The following is a 25128-nucleotide window of genomic DNA, read 5'->3' as shown; positions in this document are numbered from 1 at the left end:
TACAGTATTACAGCTGTAACATCGTACAGTATTACAGCTGTAACATCGTACAGTATTACATCTGTAACATCGTACAGTATTACATCTGTAACATCGTACTGTATTACAGCTGTAACATCGTACTGTATTACAGCTGAAACATCGTACAGTATTACAGCTGTAACATCGTACTGTATTACAGCTGTAACATCGTACAGTATTACAGCTGTAACATCGTACAGTATTACAGCCGTAACATCGTACAGTATTACAGCTGTAACATCGTACAGTATTACTGCTGTAACATCGTACAGTATTACTGCTGTAACATCGTACTGTATTACATCTGTAACATCGTACTGTATTACAGCTGTAACATCGCACTGTATTACAGCTGTAACATCGTACAGTATTACATCTGTAACATCGTACAGTATTACAGCTGTAACATCGTACTGTATTACAGCTGTAGCATCGTACAGTATTACAGCTGTAACATCGTACAGTATTACAGCTGTAACATCGTACTGTATTACAGCTGTAACATCGCACTGTATTACATCTGTAACATCGTACAGTATTACATCTGTAACATCGTACTGTATTACAGCTGTAACATCGTACTGTATTACAGCTGTAACATCGTACTGTATTACAGCTGTAACATCATACAGTAATACAGCTGTAACATCGCACTGTATTACATCTGTAACATCGTACAGTATTACATCTGTAACATCGTACAGTATTACAGCTGTAACATCATACAGTATTACAGCTGTAACATCATACAGTATTACAGCTGTAACATCGTACAGTATTACATCTGTAACATCGTACAGTATTACATCTGTAACATTGTACTGTATTACAGCTGTAACATCGTACTGTATTACAGCTGAAACATCGTACAGTATTACAGCTGTAACATCGTACTGTATTACAGCTGTAACATCGTACAGTATTACAGCTGTAACATCGTACAGTATTACTGCTGTAACATCGTACAGTATTACTGCTGTAACATCGTACTGTATTACATCTGTAACATCGTACTGTATTACAGCTGTAACATCGCACTGTATTACAGCTGTAACATCGCACTGTATTACATCTGTAACATCGTACAGTATTACATCTGTAACATCGTACTGTATTACAGCTGTAACATCGTACTGTATTACAGCTGTAACATCGTACTGTATTACATCTGTAACATCGTACTGTATTACAGCTGTAACATCGTACTGTATTACAGCTGTAACATCGTACTGTATTACAGCTGTAACATCATACAGTAATACAGCTGTAACATCGCACTGTATTACATCTGTAACATCGTACAGTATTACATCTGTAACATCGTACTGTATTACAGCTGTAACATCGTACTGTATTACAGCTGTAACATCATACAGTATTACAGCTGTAACATCATACAGTATTACAGCTGTATCATGATACAGTATTACAGCTGTAACATCGTACTGTAGTACAGCTGTAACATCGTACAGTATTACAGCTGTAACCAGGCCCTGGTCTTTTTGACTCCCAGCTGTAACCGGCCCACCAAAACCCCCCCAGCGATACACCACCACCCACACAACCGACACACAAACACTTTATGTAAACAAGATTAATGAACAATATTTAAAACAATACGTTTAGTAAAATAGATGTAAAAAAGAACAAGGTTGCTCTTAGGAGGAGGCTGGAAGGAGCAGATACTGGCAAAATGGCACTGGCAGCAATCTGACCACTGAAATAAATATTACAAGAATACATTTGTTGGTGAAAAGACTGGTGTCATAGAATAACATTTAAATAAACATATTTCCTACCTCCTTAAATTAAACAATTTCTGCAGCAGCTCACTTCTCTCAGCAATGTCATCTATAACCAGGTCACTGTCCAGGGCCATTAAAATATCTCGCTCAGTAACCATGAGCATAAAAGCCCCCAGGTGCTGTTGAGCTAGAGTGCTGAGCCTACTGTTGATGAATTTCAGAGTAGAGAAGCTCCGCTCGCAAGCTACCTGGGTTACTGACCGTGTAAGTCGGAACTTGTAAGCAAGGCCCATGATGTGGTATACGTCAGTCAATAGGTTGTACTGACTAAGAATACGGTAGCAACACGCTGGACAGTCCTTGCAAGATGAACAGCTCTTGTTCACCATCTTCACCTCGTCTTAATTTCCTTCAGGTCCATGACCCTCCATAGTCCTGGTTGTGTATTCAAATCCCGATTGTTTTAACCTAGTCCACTGTTCTACCAGACTCATGAGCTCACTCTTTAAATTGGCCACCGTTGCTCTGCTGTCAGATTTGATCAAACATTTGCTTAGTTCTTGAAGGGCTGTCTGTGGAAGGCCACTGGCACTGGATGTTAGCTGACTAAAGTGTTTAGGGTCCAGAAGAGCCATGTCGGCATACAAAGTGCCATTACTCAGAAATCGCCGATGGATGCTATCTATGACTGTATCCAGAATTTGATTATGGACACCAATCCTGTATGCACTCTCTGCCCCAGTAAACGTCTCATCTTGTGCAATCTCTCCAGGCATGGTTTTCTTCTTTCAAGCCCTTTTCGTTGGCAGAGTGGTCTCTAACTCCAGCTCTGTTTCCCCATCCCGTTCCTGCAACTTCCTGTTGGCCCACTGAACAAATGTGTCTGCGGCTGCCTTGACTTTTTCAACATCTCTTGCCATTCCTTTCAACTGCTCCTCTGTAGACACAACCATACGATGCGCAGACAGAATGTCCATTCCACTTGTTTGAAGATATTTTGAGACTGGTGAGGTGGCCTGAAATATTCTGAGGAATATCTGAGCTTTAGGTATTGTTTCATACTTCAGCAACCCCTCAATGTATCCTTGTGCCTTGACCTGTCCAGTAGTGTTGATGTTTTTCTGATCTTGTATGGTTGAAAGAGTGAGAAGGACATCAACATACAGACCCTCATCTGGACTTCCAAAAGCTCCAAAGCCTTTCTTTAAGGCACTGTCTTTAGCCCACCAGCATGTCTCTCCAATTGGAGCAAGACGTCTGTGTCTTGTGTCCTTGTTCTCCTTCTCCCAAATGTTCACCCTCTGGTAGGATTCACGGAAGAACACAGCTGTGTTGTTAACGAGAGAAAAAAGTGACCCACTTGCCAAGACACTCTCTGTTGTGTCTGCCAAAACAAGGTTCAAAATGTGTGCATAGCACCACACATGCACTTGATTGGTTGACTTTGCAGAGAGAAGGGCAGGGAAGCCTGTATACTGGCCTTGCGTACTGGAGGCTCCATCAGTGGAATTGCCAATGCACTTGTTGATGTCAAGCTTAATGTTTTCCAGTACTTCACTCAGTGCCTGGACAAAGTATTGTCCAGTGGATGCCTCGCATTTCATAAGTCACAAACCTCTCATGGATGACGTTCGTTACATATCTGACTATGACAGAGCATTGATCTTGTGTTGTAATGTCCTGCATAGTGTCAATCTGGACTGAAAACATACCAGCTTCCTGGATTTCACTTGCTATGGTGGCCTGCATAGTGTGTTGGATGGTGGTAATGACGTTATCGATGGTAGTCTTTGATAATAGAGTGATTAGAGAGCCTCTGCCCCCTCTTGACCCAGACTCAAGCAGTGTTTTGCTTTTCTCTATGCAGGCAGTGAGATGCTCTTTCACACACAGGTCGTACTTTCCCAGCAGAATGATCATCTCTAAAAAGTTACCATGGTCAATGCTGCTGTCATCTAGCGTATAAGCTGCTTCAGACTGCGTTCCGCTGTAGCTCAGACCCCTCTTGCCTATGACTATAATAACATCTATAATGCTCTCTAGCACTTGCCCTCTTCTGTTCACTTGCTCTCTATGAGCAGACGTCTGACTGCTGATGAACAGGCTCTCAATGTTACCTTTGGAGGACCTTAGAAAGTAGGCCTCAGCATGACCTCTATGCATAACGCTCTTCTCATGCTCTCCCACTCCCTGATGGATATGCTTCCAGTCTGCCATTCCATTCGTGAAAGGGCTGTTCTCGGTGGGCTTTGCAAATGCCATACAAATGAAGCAGAATAAAGCATGGTTTTCTTCACTGTATGACAGCCACTTCCTGTTGGTCTCATCTTTATAAAAGAAAAACCTTCTGCACCACAGACTTTTCACACTTTTGTTGGGGGTGGAAGCTAAAAAACATATCTAGGTCCCCTGACTTCGGCCTCTTAAAATAATCACAAATTTGGGTGGCAGTGGAATCCTGGCTTTGGCTCAATCTACATCTGTCCACCGCAGATGCATTATCCTCGACCTGGATGAGTAATTAGTATAAATTAGTATATTAGTATAATACTATAACATAATAGTATAATGTTAGTATAATATTAATATATGAATTATATAATGTTCATATATATTCATATAATTTCATATAATAGTATACTGTATACCACTAGTATAATATTAATTCCAATTGGACAACGGCGCTAAATGAATAATTTGTTATTTTAAAACATTTGGCTGCATTAGCCTCAAGGGACTTCAACCTCTTCTCTCTCTGCTTTTAAGCACCAGCTTTACGTTTTTCTCTTTTTGGTTGTCCATCTTGCTCCGCTTCAATATTTATCCAAATGTCACCACTTAACAGAGATAGGAAAGGGGCAGGGCTCAGGTAAAGTTAGAATGGACTGGACCAAAAGTAATTGGCTGGGAGAGAGAGGCTGACAGATGTAATACCCAACAGCAGTGGCAGTGGGCCGGCAGCCCGCTCGCCTAGGCCAGTCAGACACACAGCACTTGGTTATTTTTATTTAAGCGGTCTGGGGTTATTTATATTTTGCGTTGCAATGACCCCAATTGTCAAGCGGCCCACTGGGAAAATTCCCGGTGATCCAGACGGGCAGTCTGTCATTGGCTGTAACATCGTACAGTATTACAGCTGTAACATCGTACTGTATTACAGCTGTAACATCGTACTGTATTACAGCTGTAACATCGTATTGTATTACAGCTGTAACATCGTACTGTATTACAGCTGTAACATCGTACTGTATTACAGCTGTAACATCGTATTGTATTACAGCTGTAACATCGTACAGTATTACAGCTGTAACATCGTACAGTATTACAGCTGTAACATCGTACAGTATTACAGCTGTAACATCGTACTGTATTACAGCTATAACGTCGTACTGTATTACAGCTGTAACATCGTATTGTATTACATCTGTAACATCGTACAGTATTACAGCTGTAACATCGTACAGTATTACAGTTGTAACATCATACAGTATTACATCTGTAACGTCGTACTGTATTACAGCTGTAACATCGCACTGTATTACATCTGTAACATCGTACAGTATTACATCTGTAACATCGTACAGTATTACATCTGTAACATCGTACTGTATTACATCTGTAACATCGTACTGTATTACATCTGTAACATCGTACTGTATTACATCTGTAACATCGTACAGTATTACATCTGTAACATCGTACTGTATTACATCTGTAACATCGTACTGTATTACATCTGTAACATCGTACAGTATTACATCTGTAACATCGTACTGTATTACATCTGTAACATCGTACTGTATTACATCTGTAACATCGTACAGTATTACATCTGTAACATCGTACTGTATTACAGCTGTAACATCATACAGTATTACAGCTGTAACATCATACTGTATTACATCTGTAACATCGTACTGTATTACAGCTGTAACATCGTACTGTATTACAGCTGTAACATCGTACAGTATTACATCTGTAACATCGTACTGTATTACAGCTGTAACATCGTACTGTATTACAGCTGTAACATCATACAGTATTACATCTGTAACATCATACAGTAATACAGCTGTAGCATCATACAGTATTACATCTGTAACATCATACAGTAATACAGCTGTAACATCGTACAGTATTACAGCTGTAACATCGTACAGTATTACAGCTGTAACATCATACAGTATTACATCTGTAACATCGTACTGTATTACAGCTGTAACATCGTACAGTATTACAGCTGTAACATCGTACAGTATTACTGCTGTAACATCATACAGTATTACAGCTGTAACATCGTACTGTATTACATCTGTAACATCGTACAGTATTACATCTGTAACATTGTACAGTATTACAGCTGTAACATCATACAGTATTACAGCTGTAGCATCGTACAGTATTACAGCTGTAACATCATACAGTATTACAGCTGTAACATCGTACAGTATTACAGCTGTACTATCGTACAGTATTACTGCTGTAACATCGTACTGTAGTACAGCTGTAACATCATACAGTAATACAGCTGTAACATCGTACAGTATTACAGCTGTAACATCGCACTGTATTACATCTGTAACATCGTACAGTATTACATCTGTAACATCGTACAGTATTACATCTGTAACATCGTACTTTATTACAGCTGTAACATCATACTGTATTACAGCTGTAACATCGTACAGTATTATAGCTGTAACATCGTACAGTATTACATCTGTAACATCGTACTGTATTACATCTGTAACATCGTACTGTATTACATCTGTAACATCATACAGTATTACATCTGTAACATCATACAGTATTACAGTTGTAACATCATACAGTATTACATCTGTAACATCATACAGTATTACATCTGTAACATCATACAGTATTACAGTTGTAACATCATACAGTATTACAGCTGTAACATCGTACAGTATTACAGCTGTAACATCATACAATATTACATCTCTAACATCTGTAACAGTATTACATCTGTAAATTACATCTGTAACATGTATTACATCTGTAACATCGTACAGTATTACATCTGTAACATCTGTACAGTATTACATCTGTAACATCATACAGTATTACAGCTGTAACAGTATTACATCTGTAACATCATCGTACAGTATTACAGCTGTAACATCGTACAGTATTATTACTGCTGTAACATCTGTAACACTGTATTACAGCTGTAACATCATCGTATTACAGCTGTAATTGCATCTGTAACATCGTACAGTATTACTGCTGTAACATCGTACTGTATTACAGCTGTAACATCGTACAGTATTACATCTGTAACATCGTACAGTATTACATCTGTAACATCGTACAGTATTACATCTGTAACATCATACAGTATTACATCTGTCACATCGTACAGTATTACATCTGTAACATCATACAGTATTACATCAGTAACATCGTACAGTATTACAGCTGTAACATCGTACTGTATTACAGCTGTAACATCGTACAGCCTTGAAGCTGTAGCATCGTAACAGTATTACATCTGTCACATCGTACAGTATTACATCTGTAACATCATACTGTATTACAGCTGTAACATCGTACAGTATTACAGCTGTAACATCGTACAGTATTACAGCTGTAACATCGTACAGTATTACAGCTGTAACATCGTACAGTATTACAGCTGTAACATCGTACAGTATTACAGCTGTAACATCGTACAGTATTACTGCTGTAACATCGTACTGTATTACAGCTGTAACATCGTACAGTATTGCATCTGTAACATCGTACAGTATTACTGCTGTAACATCGTACTGTATTACAGCTGTAACATCGTACAGTATTACAGCTGTAACATCGTACAGTATTACAGCTGTAGATGTGAACAATTCACAGTGTTAGTATTAGAGCTGTGATGAACTGCCTAGTTGTGTTTGTCCTCAGGGCCACAGCGACTGGTGTGGAGGACTCTCCTTTAGCACCCTCTATGCAGATGAACAGCGATGGCCACAGAATCCCACCCACCTGAACAGTACGAACACACAGTGGAACACGAGTAATTCATTTAAATTCAAATCACTTTTATTTCCTGAGAGGGAACATTATTCATTGTTGGGATATGATGGTCTATATGAAACATATAAACTAAATACCATTTAGAGGCGACACAGCCCACACATCAAATGCTCTCTGTTATTGAAAATATATATTTTTTAATGTTATGAAAGGTCTTCATTCATACATGTCTTATGATTATCAGTCATATTCCAATGATGTTATGATGATGACCTTAATAACAGTAATTGTTTGATTGTGTAGTTCAGTCGATGACGTGGTAAACATGGAGCATGTACTGAACTCACTGGAGAGGGTCATTCTCACCATCTTCCTCTCCATCATCATCATCATGACTGTTCTGGGAAACCTGCTGGTGATGGTGGCGCTCTGCAAGGACAGACATCTTCGGTAAGCCCACTTCCTGTTACATGTAGGTCACGTCCTGTCAAATCGAAGGCTTTTTCTAATTTGGGCAAATGTCCATGCTCCACCCTCTTTCCTCTCTCCTCCGTGACCCAGAATCCGATAAGTGGTCGAGTTGCGAACGAAAAAGTGTCCTCCCTTCCTCGATAGCCACCTTTCATTGAGGAAAGTCATGTGTCATTCACGGAAGAGTTTTTAAATCTGCCACACCACCTTTGAATCAGCTTTTGTTTTGTCGAAGGAGAAAACCATGCACACGTTCTAAAACAATGTTCTACTTATTGTTTTATTTATAAAATGTCTAGCACAACTAACTGAATTTGTTTTCATCACTTCACACATTTATTTTGGGATCCATCCCTGTAAACGTAGTTTTCCTGATGATGTGCGAGCGGAGAAGGAGAGTCTCATTTCATACAAGCACTCCTCGCCGCCTCTCCTCGATTCCCTTTGACCCTTTTCAAAAGGAGGTGAGAGTACGGAGGAGAGAGGACTCAGGAGCAAATCCAATTGAGAAATTGCCTAAGTGCTCAAAGGAGAAAATGTGACCCCTTTAAAGCACAACAAAAAATGTGTGCTGTTGGAAGTACTCAAGGGCTGGAGTTGAGAACCACTGCTTTAGAGTGTGCTTTTTAGCATAGAGATGGATAGTATAATTGTGTTTACATCCTGTGTCCCAACATCTCTAGAGAACATTATCTTGTTGCTGTGTGTCAACAAGTCTGTATATTTGCTTCTAGGGGATTCTCATATGGGCCTTTTGTTACGCGCACTGTTTTCTATAAAATTACATATGATGTCATGTACAAAAAAAATATTGGACAGAATTTAATTGAAGTAGGAGATGTGTGATTGACAGACTGATGAATATGCCACCTTCTGGCTATTGGGTGACAACAAAGCAGCTGTTCTCACATTAGACACAGGCATTGTTTCTGTCATGTTCTATGTTTATGCGGTATGGTTTTAAAGAGTTATGAGCAAAAAAAGGTTGTTCTGTCTAGTGCAGATAAGTCGATCATTTTAAAAGCTAGATAAAAAAAATATAATTATCTTTGCATTCAACTCATGCGCCTTTCTGGAAATGAATGAAAATGCTTTTGTTCCCCTTCTGCCTCAAGGAAAAAGAAGACCAACTACTTTATAGTGTCGTTGGCGTTTGCAGACCTCCTGGTTGCTGTGGTTGTCATGCCATTTGCAGCCATTGAGCTGACTACAGGTCAGTGGAGGTATGGGGAGATCTTCTGTCTGGTCAGGACCTCGTTGGATGTGTTTCTGACCACTGCATCTATCCTACACCTGTGCTGCATAGCACTAGACAGGTGAGCAATGAACACAGTGAAAAACATCCCTTCACTTTGGTAATTATTGCAAAACTATTGCACTGTTGCCACGCCCCCCCAGCCCAGTCACCTTGATGCATCCATTCAGCCTAATAGCCGTACACCGTTGTTAGCACCCAGCTGTGTGTTAGCATTAGCACATGTCTTGGAGGGCCCTTCTCTAGCAGCTCTCTGTCCTTCTCTGTCCTTAAGCATATGGCAGCCTGTCATGGCTGGGCTGATACATGAGCAGATATCTTGTCCTGTCCTGCACCTGCCCCATACAGTCAAAAGTCACTGGAGTAAGTCACCTGCTAGCTCACCCCCTTGCTCCAAACAAATCTAATGTATGCTTCTCTACAGGACCAGGGCCGGATTACCAAACAGGTATGCAGGGCATGGGTATGCAGGGCCCTGAAGGCCCGACCTCCAGTGGGCCTTCAACAAATTATTATTATTTTTAATTTGGGGGAGTTTGTGGGCCCCCTGTAGGTCAGTGTGACAGGGTCTAGGTCTACTGGTGACTGACCAATAAGAACACGATTGGCACACAATAATATGATTATTGTGACTAGTCAGAATAATATAATAGTTTGATTTAAACGTTTACATGTTATGTGGAAGAAGAACCATTTCCTAATAATCTTGTTTACATGACACATCTGAAGTCAGTCTACCTGATGAAATGTTGATAAATGCACAAGATCGACAATCAAAATAAACGTTTTACCACAGCGACCATGTTATTTTGGGGAAACCTATTTGATTCAGAGTTTGGACATACACTCAGTGTATTAGGTACACCACCCCGTTAAAAAAATGCTTTGCTCATGCAGACAGTAAGTCACGTGGCCATGGCTTGTTATATAAAGCAGTCAGACAGGCATTGAAGCAATCAGTTGCTGTTCAATTGAACGTTAGAATGGGCAAAACGAGTGACCTAGGTGACTTTGAGCGTTGCATGATCGTCGGTGCCAGACGCGTCCGTCTCAGTACCTCTGCATCTAGGAACGCAGAACTCGTCAGTCCTTCTCACGGATGGGCTATTGCAGCAGACAACCACGACCCCAACGGGATCCACGCTTATCAGTTAAAAACAAGAAGAAGCGGCTCCAGCGGGCACGCGATCACTGAATGTGCCCCGAAGAATTCAGGCCATAAGACTGCTGAACAAGACTGCTAATTAGCTAGTCAACTGACTACACACAGTCACACAGACACTTTCACACTCCTGTTGTGAAAGTTTTAAAAAATCGCCGAGTCACTTTACCCCTACTACTGTACATAGTTACCTTAATTATCTCGTACCCCTGCACATCACCTCGGTACTGGTACTCTTGACATATGATGACCCAGTGAGTGGGTTAATTTTCCCGGGCAAATCCAGAAGAATAAACTTATCCGGCAAGCTCGTGAATGAGGACTGTTGCAGCTGTAGCAAGTCTACCAGTGCAGCCAGGCACTGAGTGGAATTACTTTTTGACGGACCAATGGGCAAGGCGTTGTGGCTGACTGAAAGCTGTGAGTAAAAAGCTAACGTTACTGATCATCCATTCAGGTTACAGTTTTTCTCGATTGCTAAGACACTTTTAATGAAACTGGAGTCCACTTGATCTCCAAGTAATTTCTTATTGCTTTCGCACACAATGCAAATGCTAAGCACATTATTGAAAAACAGTAAACACAACTCTCTACAAAAGGTGCAAGTTGAGTAAATCATGAAAAACGAAAAACAAAATTTTACATTTGGTGACAGCTGATACAAATTATTCCCATGAATGCGAACCTCTTCTGCACGTGTGCAAAACTTATATGCACAATGTTTCAATCAGCAATCAGTCCTTATGCATAAAAGAGGTCAAATCTGAGTTGCTGTTTGCAAGAATGGACCAAGTAAGAGGCCAAGGAAAAGGACAAAGGAGAGGTACTGTAGAGGGACCCATAGAAGAAGATAGTTCAGCTCTCAGTTAAAATGGAAAAAGGTAAATAAAGCCTTTTGTTTCTGGATATTCATGCTCTTGAATTACATTTGAGGAAAAAATAATACAGCCCATGCTGTGATAATATAATTTACTTGCCTTTTATGGTGCATACTATAATTATAGTATCAACAAATGGCACAGCCATATAAAAGACAGTTAACCAGGTTAGGGTATATTGATAGTTGTAGTTAGTGCAGTGCCTTCAGAAAGTATTCACACCCCTTGGCTTTTCTCACGTTTTGTTGTGTTAAAGCCTGTATTTAAAATGGATCAATACAAAATTCACTGGCCTACATACAATACCCCATAATGTCAAGGTGGAATTATGTTTTTTTTTAATGTAAAACAAATTAAAAGCTGAAATGTCCTGAGTCGATAAGTATTCAACCCCTTTGGCAAGCCTAAATAAGTTCAGGAGTATAATAGAGTTTAACATGATTTTTGAACCTCATCTCTGTCCCTCAGTCGAGCAGTGAATTTCAAACACAGATTCAACCACAAAGACCAGGGATGTTTTCCAATGCCTCGCAAAGAAGGGCACCAATTAATAGATGGGTAAAAATAAAAAAGCACACATTGAATATCCCCTTGAGCATGGTGACGTTACATATATTAATTACACTTTGGATGGTGTGTCAATAAAACCCAGTCACTAAAAAGATACAGGCTTCCTTACTAACTCAGGTGCCGGAGAGGAAGGAAACTGACTTTAAAACAGTTACAGAGTTTAATGGCTGTGATAGGAGAACAAAGAGGATGGATCAACAACATTGTAGGTACTCCACAATACCATCCTAATTGACAGAGTGAAAATAAGGAAGCCTGAACACAATAAAAAATATTCCACAACATGCATCCTGTTTTAAACAAGGCACTAAAGTAATACTACAACAAATATGGCAAAGTAATCCACTTCTTGTCCTGAATACAAAGTGTTATCTTTGGGGCAAATCTAATACAACCATCTCTGAGTACCACTCTCTATATTTTCAAGAATAGTGGTGGCTGCATCATGTTATGCTTGTAATCATTAAGGACTGGGGAGTTTTTCAGGAAGAAAATGAAACAGAATGGAGCTAAGCACAGGCAAATCCTAGAGGAAAACCTAGTTCAGTCTGCTTTCCACCAGACACTGAGAGATACATTCACCTTTCAGCAGGACAATAACCTAAAATACAAGGATAAATCTACACTGGAGTTTTTTACCAATAAGAAAGTGAATGTTCCTGAGTGGCCTAGTTACCGTTTTCACTTAAATATGCTTGAAAATCTATGGCAAGACCTGAAAATGGTTGTCTAGCAATGATCAACAACCAATTTGACAGAGCTTGAAGAATTTTGAAAAGAGTAATGGACAAATGTTGCACAATCCAGGTGTGGAAAGCTCTTAGAGACTTATCCAGAAAGACTCACAGCTGTAATCGCTGCCAACGGTGATTCTAAAGCCCAAATCAAACGAAAAGCATTTAGTTTGTTTACGGCGTAAAAAAAGGAACACACAACAATAGTTCACAAAGCGAACATAACATATTACAACAGTTTATTATGGATTCTCATGACCATTAAGTTGGCATACACTAGGCAGTGTAATGTGAATTGACTCTCTCTACTCTCGCACGCACATTTTGACGCCATTGACGACGTCTGTCTGTGTGGTTTCGGCTTAACATGTTTTTATTCAGGGGGACGAATACTTATATAATCAAGATATATTAGTGTTTTATTTTTCATGAATTTCAAAAAATATTTTAGAATATTTCTTTCACTTTTACAGAGTATTGTGTGTAGATCGTTGACAAAAAATGACAATTAAATCCATTTTAATCCCACTTTGTAGCACCACAAAATGTGAAAAACGTCAAGGGGTGTGAATACCTTCTGAAGGCCCTGTATTTAATGGGCTTTTGTGTAACATATTTGTATGTTTTGATAGAAGTAGTTGATTTTGTGTAATGTATTTAATGTTTTGATGGTCTTAATGGAAAATTCCACCCCAAAATGATCTTTTGGTATTTGTTTCATTAGTCGATTGTTGACATAGTCCCAAAATGTTTTGCTTGTCAGCACTCAAGTTTTCAAGATATGTAACTTTCAAAATACAGAAATCATCCCCTGTATAATGCCATTTTGCATCATATGATGCTGCGTTTTGCATCATATGATGCAAGCTATTTTCATGTGCTGTGTGTGAAAGCAGAAATATAAGGTTTTTGTTGAAGATAGCTATATCAGTGCCTGAATAAAACCTTTCTTCTGTAGGCCTACTGTGTGCGGCATTGTTTCCTCTCAGGTATCTAGCTAATTTATCTTAACTAGCTATCTATCTAGCCAAACGTTAGACGTTGTACTTAGCTAGGAGTATTCCCTCTCTCTGAGTTAATGTAGCCCTGTCCTGTAGTCAAATGACCAAATCACCCTCTAGTGGCCTCATGGGTGCAATATTATTCATATTTTTCATAATTTCATAATTAATAAACATTGGGTTTTCTTAACTGCCAAAAATCTGGTGTTTCTATGTCAAATGGTTCTGTTAAACTTCAGTCTTATATGATGTAGATCAAGTATAGTATTGGGATGCAAACTTAAAATTAAATACATTTCAATTCTATATCTGACATGTTGCAGGTCTCTTCTTTTTTAAGCCCATACCCATGTGTGTAAGGTGTATACTTTTGTTCAAAGTAGATTTGTACCAAGAATTCTGTGTGTGCCCATTGCAGTAAAATGAACATGGTTGGTAGCTACAGTAGTTGTCAAGCTTATAATTCATGCTTTTATGGTGGTTCAGTTACTGTATGGTTTTTAGCCTAATTATTTCCACGAGTTAGCTAGCTAGCTAGCTAGTCTGTCTGGATGCAGGCACAGTTACTTTAACGATAAGTGGATATAGCTAGCTAGCTACATATTGGATTGAAAGGAGTGTCTCAATTGTTCAGCCAAGTTTAAACTATCCAATTAGACTCTCCACTTAAATGTTGTCATGTCTTTGTCCCCCAGATACTAAAGGCGGCATGGCCCTGAGAGTACTTATCCCACCACCAGTGTACAGAGTGCAGGCAGCTACATATGGAAATTAAAGTAGTATCTCAAATGTTTATCCACGTTTGTCCATTTTGACTGCCCCCTAAAATCTTGTTACGTCTGTATTCCCCAGATACAGATACTAAAGACGTGTGTGACAAGTTGGAAAGAAGACTACCTGCCCAAGCATTGATGATTCCCGAAAGTCATACTGTAAGTATACATGTGGAATATTAAATTATATTTAATATGTAACACTGTAAACCATGCACAAAGGAGCTGGACTCAACTCAATGCAGATTAACGTCCTGCACACAGCAATTGTTTTGCACCCCAGTATCTCTACCTGCACATTCATCTTTTGCCGATCTACCATTCCAGTGTTTATTTGCTATTTTGTAATTGCTTCGCCACCATGGCCTATTTATTTCCTTAACTTACCTCATTTACACTCACTGTATATAGACTTTTTGTTTTCTTTTGTTCTACTGTATTATTGACTGTATGTTTTGTTTATTCAATGTGTAACTCTGTGTTGTTGTATGTGTCGAATTGCTACGCTTTATCTTGGCCAGGTCGCAGTTGCAAATGAGAACCAATGAGAAATGAGAACTTGTTCTCAACTAGCCTACCTGGTTAAATAAAGGTGAAATAAAAAATAATAATAATAGACTGTATAGGAGTAGAGCATATTCTGAGAAATAGGAAAGGCCACAATTTGTGTGTGTGTGTGTGTGTGTGTGTGCATGCGTGCACGGGCTTGTGCAAAAGTGTCGTGATCATTTTTCAACATTTATAATATTTTCTAATCCCCAGGTTGTTACAAATATGGCTGAATAACTCTGCAAGGCGACCAAAAGAACAAGAGACCCGAACCCTTCATTGTGACTCTCGGGGACAAATCACCTCTACTCCCTGGCATTCACCATCATGAATGGGCAGGCTCTGGAGCAGAAGACATTATGTTTCCTTGTTGTTGTTGTTTGACATAAAATCATGTTGAAAATGTATACCTGGTAGGAGCTGTGGGGTGGTGACTTTTCTTCAGCCCCATTCCTCAGCTTTAATTGGTAGGGCTGCTGAGATATTCAAATGATGGATTGTGCTTCTAAAATGTTGGTTGATTGTGTGTTCCTTATTTGTTTTTTAAATCTTTTGCATGACTTCATTTTGTAGTTGAAATTAAGAGCTGAAAAATAAACATTTGTGTAGTAACGTTGTAACTTTGATTGTTAACAGTATTTGTACTTTAAGAAGATTAGCAGATTCTGTAATAGAGACAAGGTAGAAAAAGAGTACCCAGCAAGAAACTAAGAAATGAACACTGCTGGGTAAATAAACATACAAATAATGATAACCCAGCCATAAAGTAATAAATAACCCTCGGCTGGGTTAAAAATACATGAATAACAATAACCCAGCAAGAGTAAAAACCAACCCACTGCTGGGTCAAAATAACCCAGTGCCAGGTATCCATCAATCAAATGTATTTATAAAGCCCTTTTTACATCAGCAGATGTCACACAGTGCTGTACAGAAACCCAGCCTAAAACCCCAAACAGCAAGCAATGTAGATGTAGGAGCACGGTAGGTACTATATTGCAGGGTTACAGAAATGACCCACATTTTTTTTGTGTAACATTTTATTATAAAACTGCAATCGATCATTAGAAGGATATTTCTTTTTTAAAGTAGTCTTTGAAGTGATGAGTCACTGCTTGTCTTTCTTATCCACCTATATAGGACTAAAGCATTTAATAGAGGGTGTCCGTTTAGTTTATTATTTGGTATTGCAAGTAATGAGACGATCTTAATAAGGAATGAGTCATCATTAGCAATATTTTGGTGTGTACATAGCAGGTAGATATTTGTGGCCTGTAGATATAAATGTTATTCAGAAAACCACTATCAATAGATTACAGGTTTTTTCCTCTGTTGAATCTATGATGTTGATGTTATAATGTTGTTATATTATTTTGATACTGTAGGTACTATGCGATCTGCTGCCAGCCGCTGGTGTACAGGACTAAGATGACTCCCGTCAGAGTGGCCCTAATGCTGGGGGGATGCTGGGTCATCGCCTCCTTCATCTCCTTCCTTCCCATCATGCAAAGCTGGCATGCCATCGGCATAGAGGACATTGTAAGTCTGTAAGCAGCTTGTGACCTTGCCTGTCTATCCGATGGTTCTACTACAGACAGAGTCTTGCTCTGTCGTCTAAATCGTTTGATCCAAATCAATTTACATGCTAGATGTTTTGAGCTACCATGAATTGCTTTGTTGATCCTTGAAAATGTGGACAGATATTGTTAAGTGAAGGACACATGGTTAAAACATCAAGAATTACATTCTTTTAATCTCGTAGAATGGTGTTGTAGTAGTCATAAAACAATTGCACTATTCACAGCCCTTTTCAGCAACAAGCACAACAGATCAAACTGGAGACGTACAGTATGTTTGAATAGTTTAAAAAAATGTTTTGACATAGTGCCGATTTTGAGCTGCTGAGATCATGAACTGTTCATGCATCAAGCTCTTTGGGGAGAGCAAACACACAAGCCCTCTTTTAGTTCTAAAAATAGTACAATGACTCATTGTTTCACCTTTGACATCTGAAAAAACTTATCTCTGTCAAATGATGACACTGATTATTGTTTACAAAATTCAAATTCTCCATATACACTGACTGTACAAAACATTACTTCCTAATATTGAGTTGCACACCATTGTCCCCTCAAAACAGCCTCAATTTGTCGGGGCATGTCAAAAGCATCCCACAGTGAAGCTGGCCCATGTTGAAGCCAATGCTTCACACAGTTATGTCAAGTTGTCTGGATGTCCTTTGGGTTGTGAACCATTCTTGATACACACGGAAACTGTTGAGTGTGAAAATACCCAGCATTGTTGCAGTTCTTGTCACTCAAACCGGTGTGCCTGGCACCTACTACCATACCCTGTTCAAAGGCACTTAAATATTTTGTCTTGCCCATTCACCCTCTGAATGGCACTCATAAACAATCCATGTCTCAGTTGTCTCAAGGTTTAAACACCCTTCTTTAACCCGTCTCCTCCCCTTCATCTACACTGATTGAAGTGGATTTAACAGGTGACATCAATAAGGGATCATAGCTTTCACTTGGATTCACCTGGTCAGTCTATGTCATGGAAAGAGCAGGTATTCCTAATGTTTTGTTCTCTCAGTGTGCCATCCAAGTGCACTCAACCATCCTAGGCTAAAGCTACCACTACCATTTACATAGACATAAACACCCAAGAAAATTCCAAGCGCACTGAAATCTAAACACTGGAGTCAGTGCTGAGCACAATTCACAGCTACCAGTTTATGAACACAAATAATACTATATGTCAACGTCTACCCGTTCATAGTTTGTTTTAAGAGAGTCAGTAAATGGACATTAGGCAATCGTTACACTCTCGGGTTGAAGGGGATACAAGCGTGTCACTATTCCATATGTGGATTACAACAGAACGCACATGCCTCTTCCTGTATGTGGATCTGCTTGTTCATTGCTTGTTCTCTCTCTGCATGCTGTCTGTCTCCAGATTGAGGAGAGGAAGTTCAGCAGCAGCAGCAGCAACAAGACCAACTGTGTATTTGTGGTGAACCGTCCGCATGCTCTCATCTGCTCCGCCGTGGCCTTCTACGTTCCCCTGGGCCTCATGGTGCTGGCCTACCAGCGCATCTACATCACCGCCATGGGCCACGCGCGGCAGATCGGCACGCTGCAGCGGGCAGGCTCCGCCCACTACTCGGCGCCCCCCCATCACTACCTCAGCTCCGAGCAGCAGGGCTCCAGTCGCATGCGCATAGAGACCAAAGCTGCCAAGACCCTGGCTGTCATCATGGGCTGCTTCTGTCTCTGCTGGGCCCCATTCTTCATTACCAACGTGGTGGACCCCTTCATCCACTACAGTGTGCCCTGGCAGATGTGGACCGCCTGGCTGTGGCTTGGCTATATTAACTCTGGCCTTAACCCCTTTCTCTACGCCTTCCTGAACAGGGCCTTCAGACGGGCCTTCCTCATGGTACTGTGTTGTGGTGGTGAGAGATACGTACGCCAGGGGAGCTACGGCCCCACCAGACGCTACTCTGGATCTGTCAATGGGACCTCCGTCGCACTCAGGTAAGGAACTGATACTGGACCACCCACACGTGTCCTACCTTTTATCATTTAGCCTTGAATTAAGATCATTCTCTCTCAGGTACAGACACATAATGTTCTCTCAGGTAGGTGGGTTAAGCTGAGTCTCTGGTGCCCTATCTTACTTCTAATACTTTTTGATTAATCTGAGATGAGATATTGCCCAAGACGTTTGTGTCACATCCTGATCTGTTTCACCTGTCTTTGTGCTTGTCCCGTCGAGTCCTACCAGCGTTTTCCTGTGTTTCCTGTGCTCTCGTTTTTGTTACTGCAATGCCTTATGATGGCAGGCAAAGGGTCGTAATCCAAATCAGAGTCATGCAGGTACAGCACGACGGGCAGGATAAGGGTCAGGACAGGCAGAGGTCAGAACTGGGAAGACTAAGAAAAACAAAAACTATAGCACAGGAAACACAGACAACAGGTAGGATTTGACATCTAAGGCACTGCATCTTAGTGCTAGAGGCGTCACTACAGACCCTGGTTCGATTCCAGGCTGTATCACAATCAGCCGTTATTGGGATTCCCATATGGCGGCGCACAATTGGCCCAGCGTCTTCCGGTTAGGGTTAGGCCGAAAATAAGGATGTGTTCTTAACTGACTTGCCTCATTAAATAAATGTTAAATAAAAACATTAAAAAATTCATGGGACAAACACAAAGACAGGTGAAACAGATCAGGGTGTGACATGTTGAGGTCTGAAGAGAAAACCAGGTTATTCTCCAATCAGGGTCATCAAAGAATGAATATTTAAATTGTTGAACAACATAGTGAGAGTTTAACTCAAACTCAGAAGCTTGAGTTTGTTTAACTGTTGAATGTCTGTGTGTTATTAAAAAAATTCTCATGTTTAATTAGACAACCAGGAAGCCAGAATAGGTTATCGTCAAGTGAAGACAAGTAAAGGATGGGGCATCATTAGGGAGATTTAGATTTGCTCTTATACCCTGTTTTTTTCCATACCCAATTTGGTTGGGCACGTTGAGCAGTGCTGTACTCTTCTACCAGACTCAGAGGCCCATGTGTGAGGAAGGCACTTAGGCCACTCAGCCCGCGCCTATATGACCTCATCAACACTACTAGATACACAGAGGGGGGAAAACAAAATGCATGTGACTATATCCTGGATTGTCAATTGGCCCAGAAGTAGTATGTATGTGCTTTTTAAACCACATTGACATTTTGAAATGGGATAGTGTTTGTTTATTCATGTTTTTATGATTATGTTTTCCTTTTGAAATCGGATAAGGTGCTGGATGTTGTGATCTTTTTGTGTCATCATTTATCTTTCTCAAAGGCTGTTTAGAGAAAGAGAGAGAGAGAGAGAGAAGTAGCTGGTTTTACATACTTCTCTCCAGGGTGACTTAGCCTTTTTTTATTGTTCAGTGTTTTGTTTGTGAGTTTTTCACATAATGATTGACTTTGTTTCCATACAAAATGTTACAAGTCTACCGTCCATGTGTTTCTATTTTATTACGTTTTGGAAAATAACATTTCATTCTTAACTGGTAACTCTGCGGCCATATTCACAGTTGTAGTGGTTACTCCTTGGATTCATTTTTGTGTAATATAGTAGGCAGAAAAACAAACGGTATTAGAGACAGCCTAATGTCTCTCTATTAAAAAATGTCTGAGACACAAAGCAGATGTCTCTTTTTTCCGCTCAGAATCAAATTACTGCAACTAGAATAGAAGCTGTTGGAAAATCATTACGGATTTTGCGTAAGATACTTTTTCTTCTAGCATTAAAGTGGTCAGTAGTCAGTCACATAGTGAAAATGTCAACCAATTGATTGGTCGAAAAAACAGACTATTTTCAGTCTACCAAGATTTTATTTAGTTGAGGACAGCCTTACTTCCCCTAACCTTTTAACCTAACTCCTAAACCCTAACCCTAACCCCTAGCCTAGGCAACGTTAGCCACCTAGCTACCTAGCTAGAATTCGTAACTTATCATACGTTTTGCAAATTTGTAACATATTGTATGTTTTGCAAATTCATAACAAATTGTAAGTTTAGCAAATTTGTAACATATAACATGAATTGTAATTCGTAACATATCATACGAAATGGGTGATGGACATCCACAAATGAATACATACCATACAAAACATAACATATGGGAAGCAAATGCTGTCATTATTACACGTGTAATATGGTAGTTATTTTAACGTTACTATTTTTTACAAACAAAAAAATATTAGATTCATAAAATATTTAAGCAGTCATCTTCCTCAAATGAAGGGGATGATGACAGAATATTTGCGAGAGGTAGGGTTTTTTTTTAGATTTTTATAAGGATTCCAAAAAACAGAGGCAGTTGGAGAACTTATTCATGGAGGTAAATACATTTTGAAAATATATATATATAATATACATGTATATATTATTATTAGCTAGCAGCTAACAGTCATGGAAGAGGGTGAAAGGAATTTTGCTCCAGCTGTCAGAAAAGGGTGGAAGTAGACTGGATAGGGCAGGTCATTTTTTGGGAGGACATTATGAAAAGATTCTCTCGTTCTAGTTCCTAGTAAGGAAAAATGTTAGGACAGAGAGATATTAGCAACATGCTAAAACATGAGGTGGGTAAATGGCACGACAATGGGCCTCAAAGGCATCTCTGTGCATTCAAATTGCTGTCTATCGTCACGACCTGATCTGTTTCACCTGTCCTTGTGCTTGTGTCCACCCCCCTCCAGGTGTCACCCATCTTCCCCATTATCCCCTGCGTATATATACCTGTGTTTTCTGTCTGTTGCCAGTTCGTCTTGTTTGTTCAAGCCTACCAGCGTTTTGTTTCAGCTCCTGTTTTTCCCTAGTCTCTTTTTCTCGTCCTTCTGGTTTTTGACCTTTGCCTGTCCGGACCCTGTACCCACCTGCCTGACCACTGCCTTTCTCTGACCCTGAGCCTGCCTGCCTGCCGTCCTATACCTTTGCTCCACCTCTGGATTACCGACCTCTGCCTGACCTGAGCCTGTTAAAATGCTATTTTTTTCGCTGTCCGTAGCTTATGCCTGCCCATACCATTACCCCACCGCCACCATGTGGCACTCTGTTCACAATGTTGACATTAGCAAACCGCTCACCCACACGGTGTCATGCACGTGAGGCCGGTTGGACGTACGGCCAAATTCTCTAAAACGACGCTGGAGGCAGCTTATGCTAGAGAAATTAACATTAAATTATCTGGCAACAGCTCTGGTGGACACTCCGTAGTCAGCATGCCAATATCACATGACTTCAAAACTAGAGACACCTATGGCATTGTGCTGTGTGACAAAAACAGTGACCTTTTATTGTCCCCAGCACAAGGTGCACCTGTGCAATGATACGGCTGTTTAATCAGCTTCTTGAATTTCCACACCTGTCAGGTGGATGGATTATCTTGACAAAGGAGAAATTCTAACTAACAGGGATGTTAACAAATTTATGCAAAAAAATGAGAGAAATAAGCTTTTTGTGCATATGGAAAATTTCAGGGATCTTTTATTTCAGCTTATGAAACATGGGACCAACACTTTACATGTTGTGTTTATATTTTGTTCAGTGATTGCCTAGTTACTTTTACCCCTATAATCACATGTACATACTGTATTACCATAATTATCTCAACTACCTTATACCCCTGCACATTGACTCGTTACTGGTACTCCTTGTATATTGCCTCATTATTGTTTTGATTGTGCTACTATTTCCTTTTTTATTTAGCAAATGTTTGTCTTACTTTTTAACTCTGCATTGTTGGGAATGCGCATGGAGCAATATAATTTGATTTGATTGTGCTAGGGGAGGCGGAGGCCTGGGGAGGAGAAATGAAGAAGTTCCTCATTTGTATTCCGTAGACCTCGCTAACTCCTCAAACCTGATTCATAGTATAGAGCACTGGTCGTCTTTCCATGAGGTTTCAGGGTGTTGAATAACACTTTATTAGTTATGTTATAATGCCTACATAGGATGGTCAAAATCCATTCTGTGTTGAATTGTGCATCCATTGTTTTCAGTATTTGTTATGGATTTCCTTTTGCTTAGTAGCTTTAGCTGCTCTAGTTTGTATTTGTTTATTCTGAAGCTGCTTTCAGCAGCAGAACAAAGTGTCGATAGAGAGTGTGTGTTTAGTCATCTGCAGGAAAAAGGCATAAGGACATTACACGTCAAAAACCAAGCCTTGTGTAGCAAGGTCATAATATACACAGAGAATGAAGTTCTTGTGGCTGAAAAGCATGTTTAGCCTTGGTTCACACACAGACTACCATACCATTTGATGGACTTCGCTGAGCACTCTGGTTTTATTCACATAGCAAATAGGGAAGGATTCAAAATGAATATATAGTGGAAACACTGTTAAAACGTTCACTATGTTGTTCAACAATTTACAAGCCCTATACTGTAGCTACCTGGGCTTTTACATCCTGAAATAACTACACTTCACATCATCGCATAATAAAGCAATATCACCATCTTCAAGACTGCCTCAAGCTAACCGCTAACACAATGTTCTAGCATCTTGAAAGCATTCCACCATCTTGCCAGAAGTAGCCTTCTCTTGTCATCACTGTTGCATCCAAGATGCGGCAGGGTAGCCTAGTGGTTAGAGTGTTGGGGTTGCAAGTTCATATCCCTGAGCTGACAAGGTACAAATCTGTCGTTCTGTCCCTGAACAAGGCAGTTTACCCACTAGGGTTCCTAGGCCGTCATTGAAAATAAGAATTTGTTCTTAACTGACTTGCCTACTTAAATAAATAAAGGTTGATAAAAAGATAAAAGCATGGATGGATTATGTTTTATCTAAAATGTCTATATCTAAGTGATGTAGCTACAGAATCCATTTTGCACCAGAACATACGCTTTCCTGTGTATAAGCTCTCTTGGTGGCAAGGTGACGAGTCAATACAACCAAATGGAACCTAGCTTGACTGGGAATTCCACAAGGTTAGGATAAAAATGTGTACTCTATAGGTGCCATTGAATCTGTATTGCCCACAAGGGTTGAGAGCAGTGGAGGCTGCTGAGGGGAGGATGGCTCATAATAATGGCGAGAACAAAGCGAATGGAATGGCACCAAGCCATGTGTTTGATGTATTTGATACCGTTCCACCGATTCCACTCCAGCCATTACCACGAGCCCGTCCTCCCCAATTAAGATGCAACCAACCTCCTGTGGTATGAGAGAAATACATTTGTAAAGTAATCAAAGGGGCTTACAAGAAAATGACTAATTCAGGCAGAAAGGAGTTTCAGCACTTTAGTCCATTGTTCAGGATGAGTCAATCACCTGTACTTAACCTGAACAATGGATTAAAGTGAGCAAATAAAACATTGATCTCTGCCTTTTTTGTTGAGTGCTCCTTTCTGCCTGCAATTAGTCCTTTTGGAAATGTTTCTTGGTAAGCCCCTTTGATGGATTTTTGTCATTGTTGTCAAGCACCCCTACTTTCTTTGTTTGCTGTTGCTCATTTGTAAAGTAAATACATTCACTCTCAGTGTGTTGGTTCACCACAGAGACATAAGTGCCTCCTACCCCAGCTAGCATATACCGTTCTGAGAACCATATGTTTCTTAGAGCTTCATGAGAGTATGGTTGTCCTATGGTTATGTTGCCTGCAACCTTCCCAAAATGTTATTGGAATGGTGTAGGATAGTTGCTTGGCTTTGGAACATCCTCAATACATTTAAGGAACATGACAAAACAACGTTATTACTTTAACAGAATGTTCCTAAAAGTTCAAACATGGTTACATTTAATTACATTTTTTGGTATTGTTCTAGGAATGTTCTCCAATTGGTTTGGCATTGGGAATGTTCTCAAAGTTCAACGAACGTTAAGAAACAACGTTCTTCTGTGGGAATATTAGTACTTCAGCATAACGTTTCCTACAGGTTTCCTTATGGTTCTATTTTAAATGATGTTCTCAGAACGTTCAGAGAATGTTAAAGTGGAATTGACAGCATTAACTACTTTGCAGATATGAAACAAACAGACAATCATAATATCAGTGAAAAATATCAAATTCCTACTTTATGCTACAAAACCAACTTTATAAGAGGTTTGAAATAGGTTCTACTTTACTAAAAAAATCCATGATGTACAGTAAGGCATTTTTGGGAGACTAGATGGATGCAGTTCAATACATGATTAATTATAATTCACCAATACATTTATTCACTTTTTCCCCAAAAATGTATAGCTGTAAATCACAGCTGGCGCCCCGCACCGTACATTGTTTGCTGCCTCCACCCATTCGGGCGGGATGCACTGTTTCAGGGCAATGATCACAAGTCGGTCATAACGTAGTCATAGCGTGGCTAATAGGTGAGCGTACATGCTAAACATAAGGCCCGTGGGCCGAACAGGACACATAAGCGAGTCAACAATTGAGTCATCTATTTTATCAAATTATAGCCTAATGTCCTGGCATC

At 39.9% G+C, this 25128-nt stretch overlaps 1 protein-coding gene and 1 long non-coding RNA gene across 2 annotated transcripts in view; both read left to right on the top strand.

Moving 5' to 3' along the window:
- Positions 1-25128, top strand: part of LOC115117643 (5-hydroxytryptamine receptor 4-like) — a 66209-nt gene that overhangs the window by 14699 nt on the left and 26382 nt on the right. Inside the window, exons 2-6 of the mRNA XM_029646135.2 lie at positions 7686-7797; positions 8061-8207; positions 9344-9544; positions 16536-16689; positions 18112-18692. Coding sequence (XP_029501995.2) covers positions 7745-7797; positions 8061-8207; positions 9344-9544; positions 16536-16689; positions 18112-18692 — 1136 coding nt within the window. The 5' untranslated portion in view covers positions 7686-7744. The remainder of the gene's footprint in view (positions 1-7685; positions 7798-8060; positions 8208-9343; positions 9545-16535; positions 16690-18111; positions 18693-25128) is intronic.
- On the top strand, positions 13286-15766 carry LOC115125972 (uncharacterized). Its single transcript, XR_003863055.2, has 2 exons — positions 13286-14760; positions 15364-15766. It is a non-coding gene; the product is annotated as an uncharacterized LOC115125972 (long non-coding RNA).

The sequence above is a fragment of the Oncorhynchus nerka genome, linkage group LG4 (assembly GCF_034236695.1).
Source record: "Oncorhynchus nerka isolate Pitt River linkage group LG4, Oner_Uvic_2.0, whole genome shotgun sequence".
Taxonomy (NCBI): Eukaryota; Metazoa; Chordata; class Actinopteri; order Salmoniformes; family Salmonidae; genus Oncorhynchus; species Oncorhynchus nerka.
The sequence above is the reverse complement of the archived record's forward strand: the minus strand, read 5'-3'. Positions and strand labels throughout refer to the sequence as shown.